General features: G+C 43.6%; 1 protein-coding gene across 1 annotated transcript in view; it reads right to left on the reverse strand.

The window, feature by feature from the left end:
- MAP7D2 (MAP7 domain containing 2) overlaps positions 1-23,614 on the reverse strand; it is a 111,430-nt gene that overhangs the window by 34,523 nt on the left and 53,293 nt on the right. The window contains exons 2-9 of the mRNA XM_035000550.1: positions 23,174-23,251; positions 21,876-22,039; positions 16,191-16,302; positions 15,278-15,376; positions 12,650-12,760; positions 10,690-10,812; positions 4,179-4,333; positions 1,346-1,473 (exon numbers count right to left, since the gene is read on the reverse strand). Coding sequence (XP_034856441.1) covers positions 1,346-1,473; positions 4,179-4,333; positions 10,690-10,812; positions 12,650-12,760; positions 15,278-15,376; positions 16,191-16,302; positions 21,876-22,039; positions 23,174-23,251 — 970 coding nt within the window. The remainder of the gene's footprint in view (positions 1-1,345; positions 1,474-4,178; positions 4,334-10,689; positions 10,813-12,649; positions 12,761-15,277; positions 15,377-16,190; positions 16,303-21,875; positions 22,040-23,173; positions 23,252-23,614) is intronic.

Genomic DNA, 23,614 nt, shown 5'->3' on the forward strand with positions numbered 1-23,614 from the left:
GCCCACTGTGAGTCTGCTTCCAAAAACCGAATTCTCATCTCTACAGAGGGCAACAACCCCCTTAGTTTACCTTAGTGAAATTTACAATGATGATGATGAAACTTGCCAGCTACTCTCCATGCAGGGACCATGAGTTAGTATCTATGAAAGAAAGGGGTGTAATCTGGAAAAACCCCAATATGAATAGGCTCTTCTGTTACTGTCCCACCCTAACACCAGAGTAGTAACGTGAATGGAAGGCTCAGAAATAAGACAGACAAATAGAGACCTTACAGCCCACCTAATGGATTCAGATTTTGCAAGAGAGCAATACTATAACCAAAGACAGGCAATACAAGCACAGAAAGAATGCAATGGACTTAAAAACAAAACAAAAACTTGATGCTGTTAATTCAGCAATATGTTATGTAAGGATTTTCCTTATAGAAGACAGATATATCAGTAACAGGTATTAGTAATCTATAAAAACTGTATGTTCTCTGAACAACATAATAGAGAAAAAGTTTCTGTTAGAAAGCAACAAATTAGAAATAAGAGCTGATGTCACTGAAATATTTTTTTACTCTGAAATATTTTTAACAAAGGCCTAAGTGTTCGTTGAATCTGTGTTTTATCCTATGTTCTCTGAATCAAACTGATGCACTAAACAAGTCTTACATGATTCTCTACAGAGTTTTCTATTTTCCAAATTAAAATCATATTTCTCTTTCTCTCTCAGTACTACAGAAGACGATTCCACTCTGCTAGACTGCGTTATTTACTGAGTCATTCTTGTTATAAGCAAAATATTTTAATGACATACGAGAGTGGTCACACAGGGTGAATTTGCTTTTCAGTGACATGGTTTCATTGGCGAGTTCACCCAATGCTTCACAAAAAAAAAAATAATGGCTTCATTTAAAAACAACAACATACTGCTGATGGTGACTGACAACTTATTATTTCCTCTCTGTTGAAGAGACAGATGAGGGAGGGAGAGAGTGAGTGCCCAAGTACTTGAGCTTGAGCACACAAGCACAATGCAATCACTTCACTCCAGATGCAGGTGAAGGAGAATGCCAGAAAAGCAGAATGGAACCGATGGACCAAAAGAGAAAATGTTGAATGGATCATCTCCGGAAATCAGAATCTCATACTTAGCAGGCAACAAACCTCTGAAGAGCCCACCATTTATGCAAAAGATACACAGAGAGTAAACGAGGTAACTCGAAGTCCAGGATTCCTCCTGCTTACCTCTTCAGGTTGGCCATGACTCATGTGGCAGCAGGAAGCACACACTGCAGTGTACAGAGCCCCACCAAATTGCTTTCACTGTCCAACTGTGGCAAAGCGAAAACATACTTACTTGGATGTCACTGGAGAAGAAGACCTCTTAGCAATGCTTCCTGGAAACTCGCATCTTCTCAGAGGAGACCCAAGGCCCACACTGGGAACAGAAGTTGTTGTTCGCGGGCCCCGCTTCATCTTCTCTGACTGGAGGGGACACAGAAGAGGTCAGCCATGGCCCATCACTGGCAATACTTCTACAATTTCTTAAAAAAAAAAAAACAAAACCCAGATGCAAGTGATGCACAGCTTTCTTCCAGAAGGGTCCATATGAAGCTATAGTGCTTCCCATAATGGGAACCTTTGCAGGAAAGCACCATGAGGTCATCAATTTGGTGGCCAATATTGAGGTCATCCAATTAAAAAAAAAAACTTCACCCTCAAAATGCAAAGATTTCCTACTCTTTGTTATCTTGCAAAAAGCTAACAACAGAACAGAATATTATGAATGTTATGAACAGAATATTATGATTCTGGACATATAGAAACTAGATCACTCATCATCAGGGAAATGCAAATCAAAACCTCCATGAGCTATCAGCTCACACCTGTCAGAATGGCTAAAATCAAAAATGCAAGAAACAACAAATGTCAGCAAGGATGTGAAGAAAAAGGAACCCTCATGCACTGTTGGTGGGAATGCAAGCAGATGCCACCACTGTGGAGAACAGCATGGAGGTTCCCCCAAAAGTTAAAAAATAGAACTACCCTGGGGCGCCTGGGTGGCTCAGATGGTTAAACATCTGCCTTCGGCTCAGGTCATGATCCCAGGGTCCTGGGATCGAGCCCCACATCGGGCTCCTGGCTCAGCGGGGAACCTGCTTCTCCCTCTCCCTCTGCCTCTCTCCCTGCTCATGCTCTCTCTCTCTCTCTGTATCTCTGTGTCTCAAATGAATAAATAAAATCTTAAAAAAAAAAAATAGAACTACCCTATGATCCAGCAATTGCACTACTGGGTATTTACCCAAAGTATACGAAAACACTAATTCGAAGGGATATATGCACCCCTCTGTTTATTGCAGATTATTTATAACAGCCAAATTATGGAAGCAGCCAAAATGTCCACTGATAAATGAATGAATAAAGAGTATGTGAATATTAGCCATAAAAAGAATGAAATCTTGCCATATGCAACAATGTGGACAGATCTAGAGAGTATTATGCTAAGTGAAATAAGTCAGAGAAAGACAAATACCGTATGATTTCACTCATAAATGGAATTTAAGAAACAAAACTGAAGAAAGAAAGAAACAAAAAAACAGACTCTCAAATACAGAGAACAAACTGGTGGTTGCTGGAGAGGGGAGGAGATGGGTCAAAGAAGTGAAGGGGAGTAAGAGTACACTTATCATGATGAGCACTGAGTAATGTATAGAATTGTTGAATCACTATATTGTATACCTGAAAGTAATGTAACACTGTAAACCTGTACTGGAATTAAAAAGAATATTAAAAAAGAAAAAAAAACTGGGAAGAGTAGAAAAATACATAATCACCCAAAAGAACTACAGGTGGGTATAAATGTGGTTAATACCCAAGACAGTGAGCTGTGGACTCTAACAGTGTACCTGGTGTAACGGGGACTACAGCCCCATAGGGACCACCTGTCCCTGTACATCATCCCCACGGCCTCCCTCGGCAAGAGGCAGGACATGGCCTCTGTGCCTGGCACACGGTGAGGGCTCCACAAGGGTGGTTCCCTTCTCTCCCTATTGCACTTTTCCACAACAAACCCTCCTTTGCCCCCACCCCATACACACACATACAGTAACTGACCCTACAGTAAAACCCAAGGTCTGACACATTCACTTCTCATGTAAGAACCTCAGGGCCACAATGGATTTTAAAAGTACATACAGTGTTATAAAATAAATGTCCAATAGTACAGTAATGTGGCAGTCTTAAAACAAGTCCACACGTCATTTGATGCTCCTCCCTTCGAGTGTGGGTTGGTATTAGTGACTTATTTTTAAGGAACAACATATGGCAGAATGATGGTGTGTAACATATAAGATTAGAGCATAAAAGGTGCTGCAGCTTTTCCCCTGCACGCCTGCACCCGCACCCCTCCCCTGGATCTCTCACTCTGGAGGAAGCCAGCTGCCATGTCATTTGGACATTCAAGCAGCTCTATGGAGAGGTCCACACAATAAGGAACTGAGGCCAGCAGCCATGTGAGCGAGCCATTCTGTAAGAGCCCTAGCCACGCTTTCATAGGACTATAGCTCTGGCCATTATCCTGACCACACCCTCATGACAGACCCTGAACCAGAACTACCCAGCTAAGCCAGCCTCAATTTCCAACCCAAAGAACCAGTGTGGTAATAAACATTGTTTTAAGCAGCTAAGGTTTGGGGTGATTTATTACATAGCAAGTGATAACTAACAAAAGTAGCATGGTATGTATAATTTCTAAATAAATACACATAATTGGGAGTACCCATTCAACATGTGTTTTACTGATGGTGTCAGTATGATGTCAAAAATGTTTAAAGGCCACTGTTATGGATTGAAGGCTGACCTAGAACCTTAGTTCTAGTTGCCTGTAGAGGCGAGACTGGCATCCTTAAAAGCAAAAAGACAACACTCAGAACATTCCTTTTGACTCCTGTCCCCTGGAGGGCAGTCTGTAACAAGGACAAGGTCTTTAGGAATTTGCTCCAAGGCACTTAGATTTAGGAACATGCAAAAAGTTAAATGATTTTCAAAGGATGAGTGAATTTTTAAACCACATCCACCAGTTGAGCAGTCTCTGGAGACTGATGGAAACAGAGACCCCTGGTTAAGCACAGGGAGTAATCATACTGTCAAATAAACCCGTCCCAAGGGGTGAGAGAGTGGTTTAAACCTACCGGAGAGGCCTCCGCTCCTGCAGGGGCTCCTTTCCCAGAATCTCCTACACCAGATGTAGATGGAGTCTTCTTCCTCTCAGCACTCCGAGTGGGAGAAGACTTGTAAGAAGATTTAAGAGGACCAGCAGGAGCTACACGAGGACAGGCATGGGATACTAGAAGGTTACAATATCACAGCCAAAGAGACAGGGAGCACAGAAGGAAAAAGTAGGGAGAGGAGGGAATTGGGAAGAACACATTTTCTGTTAAAACATAACATGGGCAATCCACATTCTCTAAATACCACCATACTTTTTCTAGTATATGCAGAATAGACACTATCTTGAAAGATTTCCATACTCCATGCTCAAGAGTCCAGTTCATTTCATGAGTTCAAAGTCTGGGCTTTGGAACCAGACAGAACTAGCACTGTCACCAAATAACTGGATCACCTTGGGCAGATTACTTAACCTCTCTAAATGTCAATTTCCTTGTGCAGGAAAGAGTTAACATAGCAGCCCTGAAAATTGTCCTTAGAAAGGCCTGCTTTACAAGGCTGGTCCTTGGTCAGCACCTGAGAACTTAGAGAAGGGTTCTTGCTATTTTTTTTTTTTAAGATTTTATTTATTTATTCATGAGAGACACAGAGAGAGAGAGAGAGGGAGAAGCAGGCTTCCTGCCGAGCAGGGAGCCCGATGCGGGACTCGATCCCAGGACCCTGGGATCATGACCTGAGCCGAAGGCAGCCGCTTAACCGTCTGAGCCACCCAGGCGCCCCGGGTTCTTGCTATTAACTGACGAGTACCTCACTGTGCCTAAGCTATATGTAAAACAACATGACTTAGCCACTTTCCTTCTGAGAGTCTGGAATTCGGGTATGTAACTGGCCAAGGGTGCCTACGTGACCAGCCCTCAACAAAACCCCGACCACCAAGTCTCTAACGAGCTTTCCTGGTGGGCAACATTTCACATGTGTTATCACAGCTCGTTGCTGGGGGAATTAAGCACGTCCCGTGTGACTCCACTGGGAGAGGACTCTTGGAAACTCGCACCTGGTGTCCTCTGGACTTCGCCTGCGTGCCAATTCCCTCTGCTGATGTGCTGTGCAGCTTCTACTATAACACATCACAGCTGTGAGTGCCACCATATGCTGAGTCTCCTGAGTGCTCCTGGCAAATCACCAAACCTGGGGCTGGTCTTGGGGACCCCTGATACAATTGGTGACAAAGCAGGAACTGCAAGAATGACCCTGATTCACAGACAAATGGTAAAAGCAGTGTTTGAAGAAGAAAGGCTAGGGGCACCTGGGTGGCTCAGTCATTAAGCGTCTGCCTTCGGCTCAGGTCATGGTCCCAGGGTCCTGGGATCGAACCCCGAATCAGGCTCCCTGCTCAGCGCGAAGACTGCTTCTCCCTCTCCCACTCTCCCTGCTTGTGCTCCTGCTCTTGCTATCTCTCTCTCTGTCAAATAAATAAATAAAATCTTAAAAAAAAAAAAAAGAAAAAAGAAAAAGAAAGCCTAAAGGCATGGAGGATGATGACCTTCTGGTGCCTGGTGGCTATGGAGTCGGCCACTGTATCAAACAGCAACCCAGCTGCTGTCTGTTGCAAGAGGTAAAATACCTATGGTATTTGAAGATAACCCATCCAACTCCAAGAGTTGGCTTGCTGGATCCTCTGGCTGGTTTTGGCCATGCTGGCTAAAGTGAGGGGAGAAGTACAACCCAGGTAATGTCTTTGGTTTTGGTTTTCTCCTCCAAGTGAGAGTGGGACACAACCTCCTTGTTTTTTGCCATCAGTGATTTGATAGGAATTTAAAACTCTTAAGTACTAGAACCAGAACAGACCTCCATACCTGGTGATTTTTGCTATGACTTTTGCATAATGGAGTCTCTGGAAAAAGGGAGACATGAAAAGAGAGGCAATCTCCAGACAGAGATAGGTTTGGAGTTTTAAAAATCAACCTTGATCTATTACAGATACAGAACACCCCTCCATGGGGCCCTATCCCGTGAAAGTATCACGGATACTGGTTGCACCGTCTGGGTCACAGACAAATGCTCACAGGAAGGAGCTCGTTCCCCGATGGGACCACCTGACATGGAACTGCTGGTCAGCTCTTAATTTCTGATGCAGAGCCTAATTACATGCCTAACCTGTGATTCCTGACACAGCTGTGAGCTAGGACAGGGTACTTACAGGGAGTATGACCCCTTCACCCTCCCCTGATGATCAGACTCAACACCTGCTCACAAGATGTCTGGTATTTGACTTGCTGGGTGGGGTGCAGTTTGTAACAATGGACTAGGAGCCTAACTCTACTTCCCTTACCTTTCTCCTGCTACACACACCTCAGGAAGGCAATGCACCTGTCCCCAGAGAGGGACTGCTTTTTCCCTAGGTTGTTCACTAGATAAATGAATGGGACTATAAGAGATGGCAGTTGATGCAAACCTATCCTGAAATTTTTTTGAAAATTCAGGATTTTGTTCTGAACATGGTATGTCTTTTTGGTTAAAATTTTTTTTTGTAAAAAAGGCTCTTATCCTTCTTGCATTCAGCCTTTCCTTATGAAGGATCATTTTAAAAGCAGAGGATGGTTGAGAAAATGTTAAGTCTTGATTACTGAATGGGGTACCGTGATAACAATGAAAAAAAACACAACAAAATCTAGCACATGTAGTGGTGCCAGGGATGGGAAGGACATTCAGGATCTTTGTTTTCCAGAACTGTTCCTGGGAACTCTGCCCTTTTCCTGAAGAAAAACTGTGCTGCCTGTGCCAGCTGCTGTGAGCACTTCAGATCCCCTTGGACTGCTGAGCCCAGGTGGCTGATGACAATGGGACTGGGAGCGGCAGGGCAGGCCAGTTCCTGCACAGTCCCTAAAGACCACCTCTATATGCCGCCCGCACTCAGCAGGTAATGAACTCATGTTGTTGACAGAACTGTGTGGAAAATGACCACCTCAAGTAGTCCCTCTGAAAGCAAGGACTGACCTGAATTCCTTGGGCCAGACTGAGAACCCTGGGGTGGGAGAAACCATGGGGGGAAAGCCACAGTGGGGGCCCTGTTAGCCTGTACTGCCTGACCAATGTATGTCCTGCTTGGGGTGCGTGGAACACCGTAAGCGGTTTCCAGGGGACATGTGTGTCCTCAGGGATTATACTCCCTAGGTGTGTGTTCTGACTATTGTGACACTGCCTCCACCCTGGAAGGCTTGAGGATGGCTTCATCTTACTGACCAGGTTGTGCTGGGCCTGAACTGATGCCTTGGGCCAGGTTAAAAAAAAAAGGGGGGGGGGGGGGGGTGGCGCCTGGGTGGCTCAGTTGGTTAAGCATCTGCCTTCGACTCAGGCTGTGATCTCGGGGTCCTGGGATCAAGCCCCGCATCGGGCTCCCTGCTCAGCGGGAAGCCTGCTTCTCCCTCTCCTGCTCATGTTCTCTCTCTCTGTCAAATAAATAAATAAAATCTTAAAAAAAAAAAAAAAGATTCATACAGAAAATCAAGGAGGAAGCCACCTGGCTTTCTAAGACAGACCTTTATGCTAACCATCTGTGTTTTAACTGCCTAAGTACAGAACCCCTAAAGGGTATAAGTGAGGTCAATGCTGTAGGTTGGCCTCACTCTGCTGTGTGGAATCCTACTGATGGTAATTCTGCTGTAAAGCTGCCTTTGCCAAAGACCAAGGGGATGGACTGTGCAGAAAAGAAAACAGAAGGGGTGCCTAGGTGGCTCAGTCATTAAGCGTCTGCCTTCCGCTCAGGTCATGATCCCAGGGTCCTGGGATCCAGCCCCGTATCGGGCTCCCTGCTCAGTGGGGAGTCTGCTTCTCCCTCTCCCCCTGCTCATGCTTGCTCTCGCTCTCTCTCCCAAATAAATAAATAAAATCCTTAAAAAGAAAAGAACAACATAGAAGGTCTGACTGCTGTCCTTGGAAAGGCCAGCTTACAAGGTTGGCCCTGGCATCAGGGAACTTGTTTTCCGGGAGAGCTCCCACCATTAACTGATAAGAGTGGCTCACTGTGCCTAAGCTGTTTGTATAAACAACATGATTTATGCTCAATACCTGCTTTCTTTCTGAGAGTCTGGAATTTGGGTATGTATCTGGCAGGGGTTACCTATGTGACCAGCCTCCAATAAAAACTCTGGGCACCGAGTCTCTAATAAGCTTCCTTGGTAGGTAACACTTCATACATGTCACAACTCATTGCTGAGGGAATGTGCTCTGTATGGCTCCACTGGAGAGAGGACTCTGGAAGCTTGTTCCTGCTCTTCCCCAGACTTCATCCCATGGCCTTTTCCCTTTGCCGATTTTGCTCTGTAGACTTTCACTATAATAAATCATAGTTAAGAGTCCTCCTAGAAAATCAGTGATCCTGCAAATGGTCTTGGGGACTTCATGACACATTCCTTGTTCTCAAAAGGGGATACTTCCTACCTCCCAGGAATTTTTTGGTTAAGAGCTAATTCATGTACCATAAAATTTACCCTTTAAAAACTGTACAATTTAGTGGTTTTCAGTATATTCACGTTTGTACAATCATAACTACAGTCTAATTCCAGAAAATGTTCAATACTCCCAAAACAAACCCTGTAACCAATTAAGCATTCATTCCCTTTCCTCACTCCTCCAGTCCCTAGCAATCACAAATTTACTGTCTTTCTGGATTTGCCCTACTCTGGACAAGTCATATAAATGGACTCATGTAACTTGTGGCATTTTGTGTCTGGCTTCTTTCACTGAGCCTAATGTTTTCAAGGTTCATGGTGCAGCATATATCAGTAATCCATTCTTCTCCATAGCTGAGTAATATTCCACTTTATGGATATATATTTTGTTTATCCACTCATCTGCTGATGGACATTTGGGTTGTTTCCACTTTGTGTGGCTAATGATGCTAAGAACTACTCAGGGACAAGCTTTTGTGTGTTTTCAGTTTTCTGGGCCCTATACATAAGAGTGCAATTGCTGGGGCGCCTGGGTGGCTCAGTCGTTAAGCGTCTGCCTTCAGCTCAGGTCATGATCCCAGGGTCCTGGGTTCGAGCCCTGCATCGGGCTCCCCGCTCGGCGGGAAGCCTGCTTCTCCCTCTCCCACTCCCCCTGCTTGTGTTCCCTCTCTCGCTGTGTCTCTCTCTGTCAAATAAATAAATAAAATCTTTAAAAAAAAAAAAAAAGAGTGCAATTGCTGGGTCACATGGTAACTCTATGTTTAACCTTTTGAGGAACTTGCCAGGTGGTTTTCCAAAGTGAGTACATCATTTTATATCCCTACCAGCAATGTATGAACGTTATAATTTCTCCACATCCTTGCCAACACTTACTATTTTCCCTGTTTTCTTTGAATTTTAGCCATTCTAGTAAGTGTGAAGTGGTATTTCATTGTGGTTTTCATATACATTTCCCTAATGACTAATGATGTTGAGCATCTTGTCATGTGCTTATTGGCCATCTGTATATTTCTTTGTGGAAATACCACAACTACTCAAACTAGTATGCTGTCTCTAAAAACTAGTCAGAAGTAGGTAGAGGATTATATGTCATCTAAGTGAACACACTCTCTTGGGAACTAAGACCAGACCTGCTTTAATGTGGACACAGTGTTGCTAATCTGCAAACAGAGAATGTCAGCCCTCATTAATCTTGCCATGACAATTTAATCTGATTTAGTCAAGAAAAAGCTTTGATAGTGACGCCCACAGTTTCTCAGACTTCAGTGTGCAGGTCTGCTGGGGCCTGAGAGTGTGTCTTCCTAACAAGTTCCCAGGTGATACCAATATTGATGGTCCACGGGCCACCCCGTGAGCAGCAAGGCTCTAGATATTTGTTGAGCTCTTACTCTGCCAATCATTGTCCTATCTCATTTAATCCTCATGACAATTTAAAGTATTTCAATTTTAGATAAGGAAACTGAGGCTTTAGGGGCACCTGGGTGGCTCTGTCAGTTAAGTGTCCAACTCTTGATTTTGGCTCAGGCCATTATCTCAGAGTCAGGAGATCAAACCCCGAATTGGGTTCTCCACTCAGCAGGGAGTTTGCTCGAGATTCTCTCTCTCCCTCTCCCCACAAGTGCGTGCTTGCACTTGTGCTCGCTCTCTCTCTCTCAAATAAATAAATTAATCTTAAAAAAAAGGAATCTGAGGCTTAGAGAGGTTAATTAATTTACCCAAAGCGGTAAGAACTAGTAAGTGGTAAATCTGGTCATGGGACTCCAGAGACTGTGGTTTACAGGCTACTTTGCCAAATCATCTCTTTAAGAAAGTCTACTAACCTCCACAGCTCATGAAATAGATTCTTTTTCCTAATCCACATGCCCTCAATCAAAAATAAGTTACTCACCTCTGTGACACTGAAAAGAAAAAAAAAACATAGTAACAACAAAACACTGGTGGGTAGAAAACGTTATTAACCACTGAAGACATTTCACGAAGTAAGCAAATGGGAAACAAAATAGAAAAATTCAGGAATAACTCATAGGTCGACCAATACTACTTTGGGCATTTTCCTCAGTGTCACCAGCTTGGCCTCTTTTACCTGAGTCATTGGCCTGCTCAGAGAGTATGAGTGCACTTCTGCTTCTGGCTAAAGAAGCCTGTGTAGGTGTCAACAGTCGCATAACAAGAAAGGTTTCCATGGGACTAAGGTGTGTGCGATGAGCTGAGGGATGGAATCAAATGAAAATTTTAAAAAGCAAAATAAAATGTTTAAAACAACACAGTGTATGATGCAAATTAGCTTTTGGGTGGCAGAATGAATGTGGAAAATAAAAATACTCTAGCAAAGGATGGCTTTGGAGTTTGTCATAGTAAAATAAAACAAACGATGTGTCATTTGGAGTTTGGGAGAGTTTGTTAATTCTTTTGGGGTGCCAGAATTCATTCAATATGCTATTACAGTCTCACAATATTACCTGTATCCCTTGAAGAGAATTAGCCCATCTCCCAAGATGTAATATGGACTCAAGAAACCATTTACTCACCAAGTAGATCTAACATTGAAAAAAGATTACTCCTATGAAACACTTTAGGGTCCTCTGTTAAAAAACATTTCATTATACACTGATTTTGTTAATGTATAAATATGCATCTGTTCATACTTTTTCCATGTACATAAGGGCAAAAATTAAATAAGAACCACAAAAACAAAAACAGCCAACTAATTATCGGCTTTAATGGAAGTAGCAGTAATCATAATCTAAAACACAGTGACTGAAGTGTCATTTTGATGGCTTTGGAATATATTATATGGTAATGGATTAACTTTTCCATTACTTTGAATTTCTTGGGTACCCATTAGCCAGTAAATGGTTTGGGAATTAAAATTTTTTAATTTATAATCCACAAGCAGATAATTCAGTTGTCAACAATATGTAATAACATCCTGGTATCTTTACATAGTAATCAATGCAAATATGAATTTAACCTCAATTTGTAACCATGTGAATTAATGAAAACATACGGAATACACTCACTATGGAAAAGCCATATAGACTTAAAAGCAAGGAGATGTTTTCTCATTCAGCTCTCAATTAATTCAAGGTTTCCAGCGTTCAGTTCAACCATGAACTGCATCAGAGATCAGCAACACTGACACTTATGGGGTCTCTGACACACACGATAGGCCTCTGTGCTGGAGGTGCAAGGTCAATGCCACTGAAAAACAACCAGAAAGGCACACTGGCCTCTTCAAAGTCACAAACACTCTCCTGCTTGCCCCTTGGTAATGCCTGACCTGTTAAATAGTCCACTGGCAGCTGACACTTCTCCAGTGTTAAAATACGCATTTAATGCATGGAGTTTCCCTCACTTCCTTAACCTACATTCTCTGAAAGGTACAAATTCATACTTTTAGTAACTTATCTGAGCCTCTATTAGAACACAAGCAGTTTTAAATCTATTCAGTTTCTGGAACCGGCACATGTCCTATACATATCATCCTCCACCTCAAAGTGAGTGCCGGAACAGGCCACCCGTCCTTTTCCCCTTTTAAAGACTTCATATTAGCTCTGAACTTCTGTTTTCAAAACAGAAAGGGCAGGCCTACAAACCTCAGACAATAACAGAGTCCAATTTTTTTTTTCATACAACTAAGTTTTCCACCTATCTCTGCATGATCAATTCTGCTGTTTCTGGCTAATCAAGTAGATCACATCAATAACCAGTTACTTTTTTAACAGTCATATCTGCCCACTGGTCAATTAATTCTAGGGCAGGATAACTCCTACATGTACTGTGGAAAATGGAATAATCTCCTTCAGACTGAAAGAATATCATTAATTCCTGTAGCTATTCAACAACGAACTGGCTCTAAAGAGTGATGCCACTTTCCAAAGTCCCATTAAGTGAGGCCCTGGGGCTCCCACATTCACACAAGGCTGAATGCAAATAATGGAGGCATTTGCAGAAGGCTCAAGAGAAGCTCTCACAAAGACTGATGTTAAGACGCTCACACTAGAAAGAAGAAAACCAGAGACCAGGTCTACACATTCACTTGCCTCGGTCTGGGGAATAGGATATTGCCACGGTGGATGAAGACAGGCGCTTACTCATGGGAGGCTCCGTCTGCTTTGGCAAATTCATGGTTGATGTTGAAAGTTTGTCACATGCTGCAGAGAAACGCATTAAAGACATTGGTATTCACACCATTGTAGACTGAGAAACACATATCCCAAAGTGTTCTTCCTGTCCTCATCCACACGCCTCCTAAACTGCTGTGGCATAGCACATGGCTTCCATCATCCTGCTATGTATGCACTTAGCCTATCTGGAAATGCCCAGGCCACGGCAGCCATCAGTCTGAAGCAAGATCTTCTCTTCAATTTCAAATATTCAACCTCACTCAACTATTCAACTAAAGCCATGCTAATCCCACCAGCAAATCATTTCTTGTGTCCAGGGACTTAATTTTAAGCATATTCAGACTACACAAAAACAAAACCAATCTGGACCCAGAGACAAATCACCACTGGAAAAATGTTCTATGGTCTGAGACTGTGTGAACTGAAAGCAGACGTTTTCTGAAGGTTATCTACAGGCTCAGGGTGGAGAAAGGAGTAATATGGAATGCAAGAAGCTATATTTAAAACAGAACAACCTTTAGCAGTTGATTTCTTTCTCCTCTCAAGAGATGGGATCACAATAGCCCTTTTTCTAATGCTGTGACTATTTATGGTTAGGATTTTAACATGTGGTCCTACATTTGGTATTCTTAATTTCCAGCCATTATTTTAGACTGGTTTCTGAATTAAACCATTACAGCAAATGAAGAGGTGCTGTTAATGCCCTGTCAAGCCATATCAAAGCCTGAAGCAAAAAGAAGGATGTGCACCCTTGGCTTTAAAGGAAGCAAACTCATCACTAATTAGGTTTAAAACTATTCCTCTCATCTTGTTTCCAAATGAGAAATTTGCTGTGTTTTACAATATGTCCTGACCAAGTGAAAATCTTAAGTAAATTTTAATTCTCTTAAGCTGAAGTGAAATTATAATAAATTCTATTTTGGTATAAATAAAATATTTAAATTTAAAATGATGTGAGTTTTAACATATCTACTCAATTTTTCAGCATTTTTCAACTACTTTTTTTTTTTTTAAGATTTTATTTATTTATTTATTTGTCAGAGAGAGAAAGAGAGAGACAGAGCACAGGCAGGGGGAGTGGCAGGAGAGGGAGAAGCAGGCTCCCCACGGAGCAGGGAGCCCGATGCGGGACTCGATCCCAGAACCCTGGGATCATGACCTGAGCCGAAGGCAGACGCCCAATGACTGAGCCACCCAGGCGCCCCATTTTTCAACTACTTTGATGAAAAAAAGTTAACCAGTAGGGCGCCTGGGTGGCTCAGTTGGTTAAGCGTCTGCCCTCGGCTCAGGTCATGATCCCAGGGTCCTGGGATCGAGTCCCGCATCGGGCTCCCTGCTCTGTGGGGAGCCTGCTTCTCCCTCTCCTCCCCACTTGTGCTCTCTATCTCACTATCTCTCTCTCAAATAAATAAAAAAAAATCTAAAAAAAATTTAAAAAAAAAAGTTAACCAGTAGAAATTATGTAAAACTATATGTAAAGGGGTACACATTCCACCCTTTTGCCTCATGCTCCAATATGGCTGGCTCAGTATGGTACTTGTCTTTAGAAATTTGATATTTTGTTCATCATGGATTGTTCTGTATTAATTTTGATTCAAATATTATTTAATCTTGATAAGGTGTTCCCTTAAACTGTATACCCAAATCAAGTACTGTGGTTGCCTCACCCTGGCCCCAAGCCTTGGGTGTGATTCCCAAGGGGTAATTATCAACTCTACCTACTGCCCCTCTCTTTTAGGAGCAGACTAGCGCCACACTACAGTTAATCTGACCCATGGAGCAAATTCTCTGCTACTCAGCAACACCAATAAGGAATTTTGTCAAAGGAATGCTGGGAACCAAAGATATCTATCTATTCCTACTGCTGTAATTTGACCTGTACTTCTGGTAAATACTGCATCCCTTTTACATCTTGTTTTTTCTCTGCCAGCCAAAGATAGATTGAATTTCTAAAGTATTAACTGGGAGAAAAGTTTTACTAATTCCGTTCTTGTCCTAGAACCTAAGAATTTCCCAGGCTTGAATCCAAAAACAAAGAACCTATTAGACGAAATCAAGAACAAAGCAAACTCATCTCCTTGCTTGGATTCCCAGTGTTAGCACTGATAAACTCCCTACCACTCCGTCTCAAACACCTCTTCCAGGAATCCATCACATTAACACCCAGAACTCTTTGTAAGAGTACAGATTTTGGTAATCAGAAGTGACTCAAACACCCTACTACATAATGCCTAAAACCAATAATTAATGAGAGTGTTAAAGATCTAAATGCACAAAAGTCAAACACTGACAAGATTTTTAAGGCAGAAGTTAGTGAGCTAAAGATGAAATGTCTCCAGGGCACTAGTGTGTAAGGCATGCACAGCTCCATGATGACAGAGGAACAAAGAAATATGGGCACGTCATTCACATTTCTAGAAAAATAGTTCTAAGGGGTCAGTCTACGAAATCAATTGTAAAGCGCTTGAGACAGACACAGTGATGGAGGGGAATGATCAGAACACTCATCACAAAACGCCATGGCACGGTGAAGCTCAGATATACCGTTGGTGGACTCGGCAGCGGTGGCAGTGGTCCCTGGGTCCGGAGGGAGGGTGCTGGCTGCTAAACCTAGAGGAGGGGGTGGGGTATTTTCTGATTCACCTACACAGCAAAAAATCAGAGCAAAGACAGGTAAAAGAAAAAAGTCCCAATTTCTGGTTGACTTTAGTTTCTAATTAGGAAATTAGAAAAAGTAACTGAAATGGGTTGACTTCCCAAAAAGAAATAAAGTATATTCACTGACAAAAGGTTAAAAGCACAGCACAGCAAAGTCAAACAACTGTACTACAAACAGAACCCATCTGTTCTCAGAAAGAGCTGTGTAATAGAATGACAAGATCACAGAAAAGACATTGAAGAGAGAGAAAGGCCACCCAGAGACTAGTGAGAGTTCACACATTAAACACTTGAAAATTTAAAGATGAGTATGATCTGGAAAATGAAATAAATAAGTCACCTTGAAACAAAATTGAAAGAGCAACAAAAATGAATAATGAGGAGGGAAAAGCCCCAGCCCCTTTTGGAGGTTAGGTAACTGCTGCTCAGCCTTTCCGGGCCATGGTACAGCAGTGACTTAGTCTACTGCTATTTGACCTTCCCTGAAATCAGATTACCACTAGGCTTGCCAGGTGCATCAGGTTAACCAGGCTCTGCATTCATTTTCTTCGCTTTTCTTTTGCTTTCCTTTAAAGCCCAGTTACTGTATCAACTGCTGTTTGCTAGCAAAAGGAACGCACAGACTCCCTTCATGAGAAATGCATACATAGGAAGCTTGGCATCACATCTGAAAAAGGTACCTGCAGATGACTACAAAGCATACCCCGGATCCAATGGGCACCAACGTTGCCCATGATCTGCTGCCTGCCCCATGATCGCCCACTGGGGCCCTGCAATGCAGGGACAGCCCTATACTCACCATCACGACCTCCAGGCCCGGTGGCCAGCGAAGCTCCCCACGAGCACTTCTTCTTTAGCTCCAGTTGCTGCGTGCGCTCCAGGGACCGGCGCATCATTGCCTCCAGCCGCTCCTGCCCAGTTCACGCAAGGGAGAGCAACATAACCACCCAGCCCCACCGTGCTGCTGTGCTCCAGTGCTCAGGGTGAGTCACCAAATGGGGCTGTCGGTGCTCAGCATCCAAAACCCAGGCACACGTGCTCTCCACCACACTAGCGAGATCTTAGTGGGTGGAGAGTAAACAATGCAGCTTGCGCTGGCTCCGAGCCCCAGGGGGCAGGCTGCTGCCTGCCGCAGCCAGGCCTTGATTAGTTTAAGAATAATGCCAGACAAGCATTAACTCTTTCAGGCCTGTCTCAAGTACCATTTTGCCTCACTGAATAGAACTGGAATTGTGCTCTGGAACCAAGGGCATTCTCTCTAGTAGAAAAGCATAAAGCATTCTGATTTGAGAAAATTTAAATTAAAATATAATTTAAATTTTTATAGCCCTAAGCATAACTTTTTGGGGTAATACATGGCTTTGAGATCTATTTTACCAAGCCTCATTTTCATCTTAGAACTTCTTAAAGGGAAATCAATTGTTTTCTACCTTGTAACATTTTCCTGCTACATAGTATTCTGGGGATAATGCTGCATATTTCAAATTTTAAAAGAGACAACAGTAGAGAACCTCCTGGCCATAAAATAAAGCATCTATACATTCTCAAGAGTTAGATGGGGGGTAGGGGAAGAGGAACTAAACAGTTTTTAGCCAGAAGAAAAAACAACAACAACCAGGCTTCTCCCTTACCAGAGTATTTATTAAAAGCACTCTCCTGTGTTAACCAAAGTGTTATTTTCATAAAGTTGGGTCTGAATGTTGGCAAATATTTCCTTGGCACTGGAGTGAAGCTCTTTTAATTTTCCATTCCCCGGCACCCCAATGACATTGCAAATACCAAATCCTCTCCCTGCCTCTACTGGACAAGGCCTGAAGCAAGGTAAACAGGTACATGCTGATGCCCTTCTGCCTTCATAAAACCCAACCCTGAGGTGCTCTAGGAGATGGGGTCATCCTAGCCCAACTCCCAAACAAAAAGATAACTATTTTCTCATGGCTTGAATAAAAAGTAAGCAAAATTAATTTAGGGCAGCACCAACTGTGTAACCATGACTTAAGAATCAGGGAAAGGCTCCTTTATTTTACTTACTAGAAACACAGAAAGGTCACTTAGGAGGTATCTTCATCTATCCCTTTTGTCTATACTAGAGGGATGGGATGAGCATCTCGGCTTCCTCTGCATAATTTTTCTCTGAACAGCACTTTGCTAAGAGATGGCCTCTCCAAGGACCTCTGAGTAGAAAGGGGGCTTTTTTTTCCTCCTGTAAATCTCAGATTTTTATTTGCACTAGTTTCTGGCTGAGACTCTACAATCATGAGTGTGCATTTCCTAGCAAAGTCCTGTCCTCATGACCCTGGCCCATTAAATTCTGACAGCCAACCCCCGGGGCTTACCCAAATAAAGTTGGCGGTTTGGAGGGACTAGAACTTTTTGACTATTCGATACTTAAAGTACAGTCACTTGAGACTGGGGCTGAAAGGTATTTAATTATATGGATTTAACATAAAGTATTTAACCAATGATGTAATTTAAGTGTTGAAACCTTTTACCTCAGAGTGAATTTAGTATTGAGTAGGTTATAGGAGATTTCCTACATGCCAAAAGGACCTCACAAGACAGTCCTTCATTTATTAGGAGACCAATGACAAAACTTGCCAGCCAAACTTACCATTGAGCAGCTATATAGGGGTATAATTATAAGGGAATGCTCACCCAAATCCAGACCTACCACTGGATTGTTCAGTTACCCTAAAAAAAAGCCAAACACAAAAACAAAACTACCATCTACCTCCAACCCACTGAGCCGCTTCAAATTCCACTGTTAGAGATACATTCCTCTGAATCATAAGCAGGCTTATGAAAATGAAGCTATCCCGGAGAGAGGACACAATCACTCTGTGTCACCTGCTTTTGCAGAGATGATGAAAAATAGGCGGTAACCAAGCTCTACAGTAAGGAGACTTATGGAACCCAAAATCATCAGAATGGGGTGATTCAAACATGTCAAAAACAAAACTGGTCCAGGGGCACCTGGGTGGCTCAGTCGGTTAAGCGCTTGGCTTTGGCTCAGGTCATGATCTCAGGGTCCTGGGTCCTCAGCAGGTACTCTGTTTCTCCCTCTGCCCCTCCCCCTGCTTGTGCTCTCTCTCTCCCCCACCTCAAATAAATAAAATCTTAAAACAAAACAAAACAGGTCTACTTCACTCTTGTTAGAGGTTAGTCCTATATAAGTCCCTATTACCCTTTGTGTGTGTGTCAGGGCCGGGGGGGGGGGGGGGGCAGGAAGGGAATTTTTCTGTTACTTCATTTGATCAAATGGGGATGAGGGCACCTGGGTGGCTCAGTTGGTTAAATGACTCCCGGTTTCGGCTTCAGTTCAGGTCATGATCTCAGGGTAGTGGGACTGAGCCCTTTATCGGGCTCTGTGCTCAGTGTTAAGTGTAGTGTCTGCTTGAGATTCTTTCTCTTTCCCTCTTTAATAAAATCTTTAATAAAATGGGGATGACATTACCTGTATCATCAGAGCACTCAAGTCTATGACACAATGACTAGCATAGTAAGTCCTTAACCAATACTAACTGAATCCAAATTGGTAGAGGAAAATTATTAACAGGACAGTTTAAAGCAGTGATTCTCAAACTTGAGAGTGAATTTGCATCAGAATCCCCTGGAGGGCTTGTTAAAACACCAATTGCTGGCCCCACATGCAGAGTTTCTGATTCTACAGGTCTGGGGTGGTACCTGCTAAGAATTTGCATTTCTGACAAGTTCCCAGGCTACGTGGATGCTGCTGGTCCTGGAACTCACTGTGAGAACCACTGGTTAGAGGAAAGGGTGAGCATGAGAGAGCATGCGAGAAAGTTCAATCACACCAGAAGAACAGTATTAATAAATGTTAGAGCTGCATACTGCATACCAAAATTCCTGCCAAATTCTCGTTCTCCTGAGTATCATCAGATGATCAATAGAGGATGGGAAAAGGGCAAGGCAGATTCTTGTCCTTAGAATGTCCTCTATTGGGTACAGCTTAGTGGAAGGAATGAGGGGACCTCACCCTTGACCCCTTTAGCTCTGGCCCTAGATCTGCCTGGATGAACTCAGAGGAGAAGAACCAAGACCAAGATGACTCACGGAGCTGGCCAAGGAGTATAAAAGGCCTCCAGCAGGGCACAGCCTAGGCACTGTTGATGACCCAGACAGCCATCTCTGGCAGGAATGGAGAGCTGGCTGTGCCTTTTCCACTGCCCTTACTACATGTGTTCTTGGGAAAACAGTGTGGGAACAAGCCCCCAAGGGGTTCTCAGTCGGGCTCAGCAGAAGGTCTTTCTCTTTACAAACAGATGTCTACATCTGGCCAGGAGGCCACATTGTCACCACGACCCCATGCCAGCCAATGCCCTCTGAGACCAGCTAGCTCTCAGTTTAGTGAAGTTTTTGTTTAGGTGAGTTTAGAAATTTCTCCTTTTTACACTCAGCCTGGTGGGTTTTGTTAGGTATCAAGCAATAAGATTTTGAGAAGTATGAGATGAAGCTACTCTTTGACAGAGGCCTTTCCTGGTTATCTGTTTAGCATGAGGAACGTGGAGTTGGCTTCACCAAATTCCATTTCTCAGGGCCTCTAGTCAGGAAACTATACCACTCCAAGGGGAGAATGGATGAGTGCATTGTGTTGGCAATCCTAACCAAAGCATGTGACAAGGGTTTACTCTAAAAGCTTGAATCTTGGGAGCTGTGTGGCGTGCAAGGATTAGAAGAACCCACCTTGAGGAGAAAGCAGCCTTCAGTGAGAGAATGAGCTCAAGGTCAGTATCTCAAGTGGACTGGATAGCCCCTTCCCCAGGACAGGCCTGACCAGTCTCCAGCCCTCCCAGTCCTCAAGACCTCTAGAAGCCAGGCTGTTTGTGGTGCCCACTTCTGTACTGGTAGACAGGAAGCCTCCTGGTCGAGTCTGGGGCTCACCCACACAGATGTGAGGAGTTACCAAAAGCAACATCATGGCAACTCTAAGGACATGGAACCAGGACAGGGCTAGGAGGGAGGTGTGGAGTCAACAGGTCTTTTATGAGCTCCTAGTATCAGCCCCAGAGAGGTAGGCCTTGGAGCGCAACCCAAACAATTTCCAATAAGCTACAGAAGCAAAATTGGCTACAGTGGAATGAACCATTCCTGCAGAGGCTTCTCTCTGGTTGACAGAGACAGAACATGACAAGAAGAATGAGAAAAGATTGGAGAATCTATGCAGCCATGTGCCAAGCAGTCAGTAGCCTTGTCAAAGATTTCCAGGGAAACATGAGGGCAAATGCAAGGTTTTCCTTTGGAAAGGGGCCCCCGCACTATAGACCTATCCATCCTCTCCAAAGTTCACCCACAAGAATGCCAAACAGGTCTCAGCACTAGCAGACTGCTGACACTGATGTGGTTAACAGGCTGGCAGGTGTGTGGAAAGTCCCTAACCTCCACCTGGGACTCTGGGGGCCCTGAAGGTGGGAGTGGTGGCAGAGGAAGGCTGCTGTTTCCTCGTGTTGCTACACAACCACAGGAGGCCCAGACTCTCAGCCCTGCTGTGTTGTGTCTGGGGAGAAGAAGGAAGCAAGCTCAGCTTGTATTTGTAGGGACAAAGGTCAGGCAGTATCCCCCATACCCCATTATCATCCATGTTAGGGGTGAAAGGAAGCACACAAAGCAAACAGAAAATTATGTTGAAGTGCAACCATTTAAGATTCAACCGAAGTCACTGAAGGGAATCTAACATTTCTGAACACTACTCTGTGCAAGGTGCTTTGCTGGAACTTTTACAGAAGTCACTTCCTTTAATTCCTGTGACCACCTCTGCTTTGGGCTGAAGAGACTGAGTTAGAGGGTTATGAGGAGCTAGGTGACTTATTCCTGGCTACCAACAGCCCAGTAGTAGAGCTGGGATTTGCACAGGGAGCAGATGAATCCATGCAGTTGTCAGGCCCACAGCCAGCAATGGTGAATTGGAGCTAAGACCCTGGCAATGACTCTCATTTGCCAAGAGGAACAAAGCAATCACCATTTAAACGAGTGCTTTGTGGACAAAGATGGGTCTAATTGTGTTTGTGTGTGTATGTACACATGTGCACATTTTCACGTTTTTTTCATTTAAAAAAGAGGAAGGGGTAAAAGATGTATAGTCATAAACTATACAGAGATTTAAAAAAGATACCAAATCTATACAAATGTCTCTGAATCCTATAGAGCCGGTGATTAATAAACCTCTATATTATTTATACTAAATGATGAGTCATTATACCTTATGAATAAAAAATGATCATCACCTGATACAAGGCTTTGATTACATCCTTAAAATATACTTGTTAAGAAAATCTATACCCCAAATATGCTTTCTAAATATATTTTCAAAGTTTAGTAATAAAGGACTCTACAGTGGTAACAACATTGTTTCTTTTTTAAAAGGTAATGTAGAGAAAGGATGATTAAAGCAAGAGAGTGCATTAAAATTTAAATATACTAGCATGTTTGTATTTGAAGGCAGACTGCTGTGAACCTGGGACCTTACCTCCTCCTCCCGGAGCTTCTGCTTCCTCTTCTCTTCCACAGCTGCCCTCTTCTGGTCCTCCCGCTGTCGCTGCTCTTCCAGTTTCCGCCATCGCTCCTCAATTTGCTTTTCATACTGGAGCTTCGCTCTTTTCTGTTTTTCCAAGATCTGCTGCTCCCGGGCAGCTGAGGGAAGGAAAGCAGAAGGGAGGTGTCATTATGAGAGCACACCACGCGGTTTGGATTAACCAAAATGCAGAAGCAAGAGTGAGACCAAAGAAGAGCCCAGTGGGATTCTAGGCTACAGTGATTGAGATGAAAGGTTCTGGCATCTCTGCCACTAGATGGGTGACTCTGGGCATGCTAACCACATCATCTCTCTGCCTTGATTTCCTCTTCTGTGAAGTGGGGACCATCGTGTCTGCAAACTCACAGTGTGGTGAAGAATAGATGAGACCAAGCATGGGAAGTACATGGTAACAGCCCCTGCACACGGCAGCCACAACTCCTGCTGCTACCACCAAGTCAGAGCTGTCATGGTGGCTAAGCCACACACTAGATCGAGAAATGACTTCTAAGTCATTTATTTAAATAAAGAGCATTTTTCCTAAAAAAAAAAAAAAAAAAAAAAATGTGGAAGACACTGAGCTAGGCAAGGGTGCAAACTCATGATATTCCCCTCAAGACATTTTCTAAGGACTATCTACCTGGTGGTGTCAGGGAAGGGTTCCCTGGGGAAAACAATATGTGACCAACTGGCAGGAGCCAATCAAGAAGAACCTGAAAGCTCACTTGTGTCAATTCAGTGGGGAAACCACTAGTTACCTACCCCACAGTACCCTGTGGGGAACACATCGTACTTATCTGTCTATAGTTTGCAAGAGCGAAGAGAGCCTTTCTCAACTGGGTTTCCCACCCTAACACAGAAAATATCTTAAATGCTAATTTTCTCAGTTCTGAGGATGGCCCTTCTAGATGCCCAGGAAAGAGCCTGAGTGATTGCACATAGTGGATGCCTGAGGAGGTGGGGGCACTGACTGTTTCTTGTTCTTCACCATCTTACCCACAGTCTCTAACAGAGTATCTAGAACATAGCAGAGGTTCAATGTTTGCTAAGTGAGTAAATGAACTGTTCTGAGAATTAAATAACAATTTTGAACATGCCAGCCAAAGTGTCGATTTGCTTCCCAGTGCTTCATGTTCATTTAGCAATTGTCCCAGCTCTCTCCCCATTCAGTCATCAACTTCTAAGGGTGTTCAGAAAAGGCACCACCACATCTCTATTCCCTTGGACCTAAACAGCCAAAGGGCACAACTTACCAAGACATTTTTCTCTTTCTTCTCGTCTTTCTTTAGCTAGTCTTTGTCTCTCATCAGATCTTAAAAATCCATCCATACCTATAAAAAACAAAACATGTTAAAATAATTCTTCCCTCTTTCCTTACCTGCTGAGTGTCAGGGGCCACTGGTCCCGCACCCTGGGTCTGGCCACACACATACATCATCCATCGCCATCACTTTATCCATGGAGGCCCAATACACCATTCCCCACCACACACACACACACACACACACACACACACACACACACACGGCCAGGCCCTGAGAGCTGAGGGGTGGCAGCCACAGCTTCCACATTCACCCACCAAGCTGTGCTGTAGTGGCCTCAATGCCAATCCTGGAGAACCATGCCCTTTCCCTCTGTCCCCAGGACTGGACCTGGAGAGGGTCAGAAAATGCCAGGGAGGCCTGGCAGGGTGC

Source organism: Mirounga leonina, unplaced genomic scaffold, assembly GCF_011800145.1.
Source record: "Mirounga leonina isolate KUSES-001 unplaced genomic scaffold, KU_Mleo_1.0 Mir_101595, whole genome shotgun sequence".
Taxonomy (NCBI): Eukaryota; Metazoa; Chordata; class Mammalia; order Carnivora; family Phocidae; genus Mirounga; species Mirounga leonina.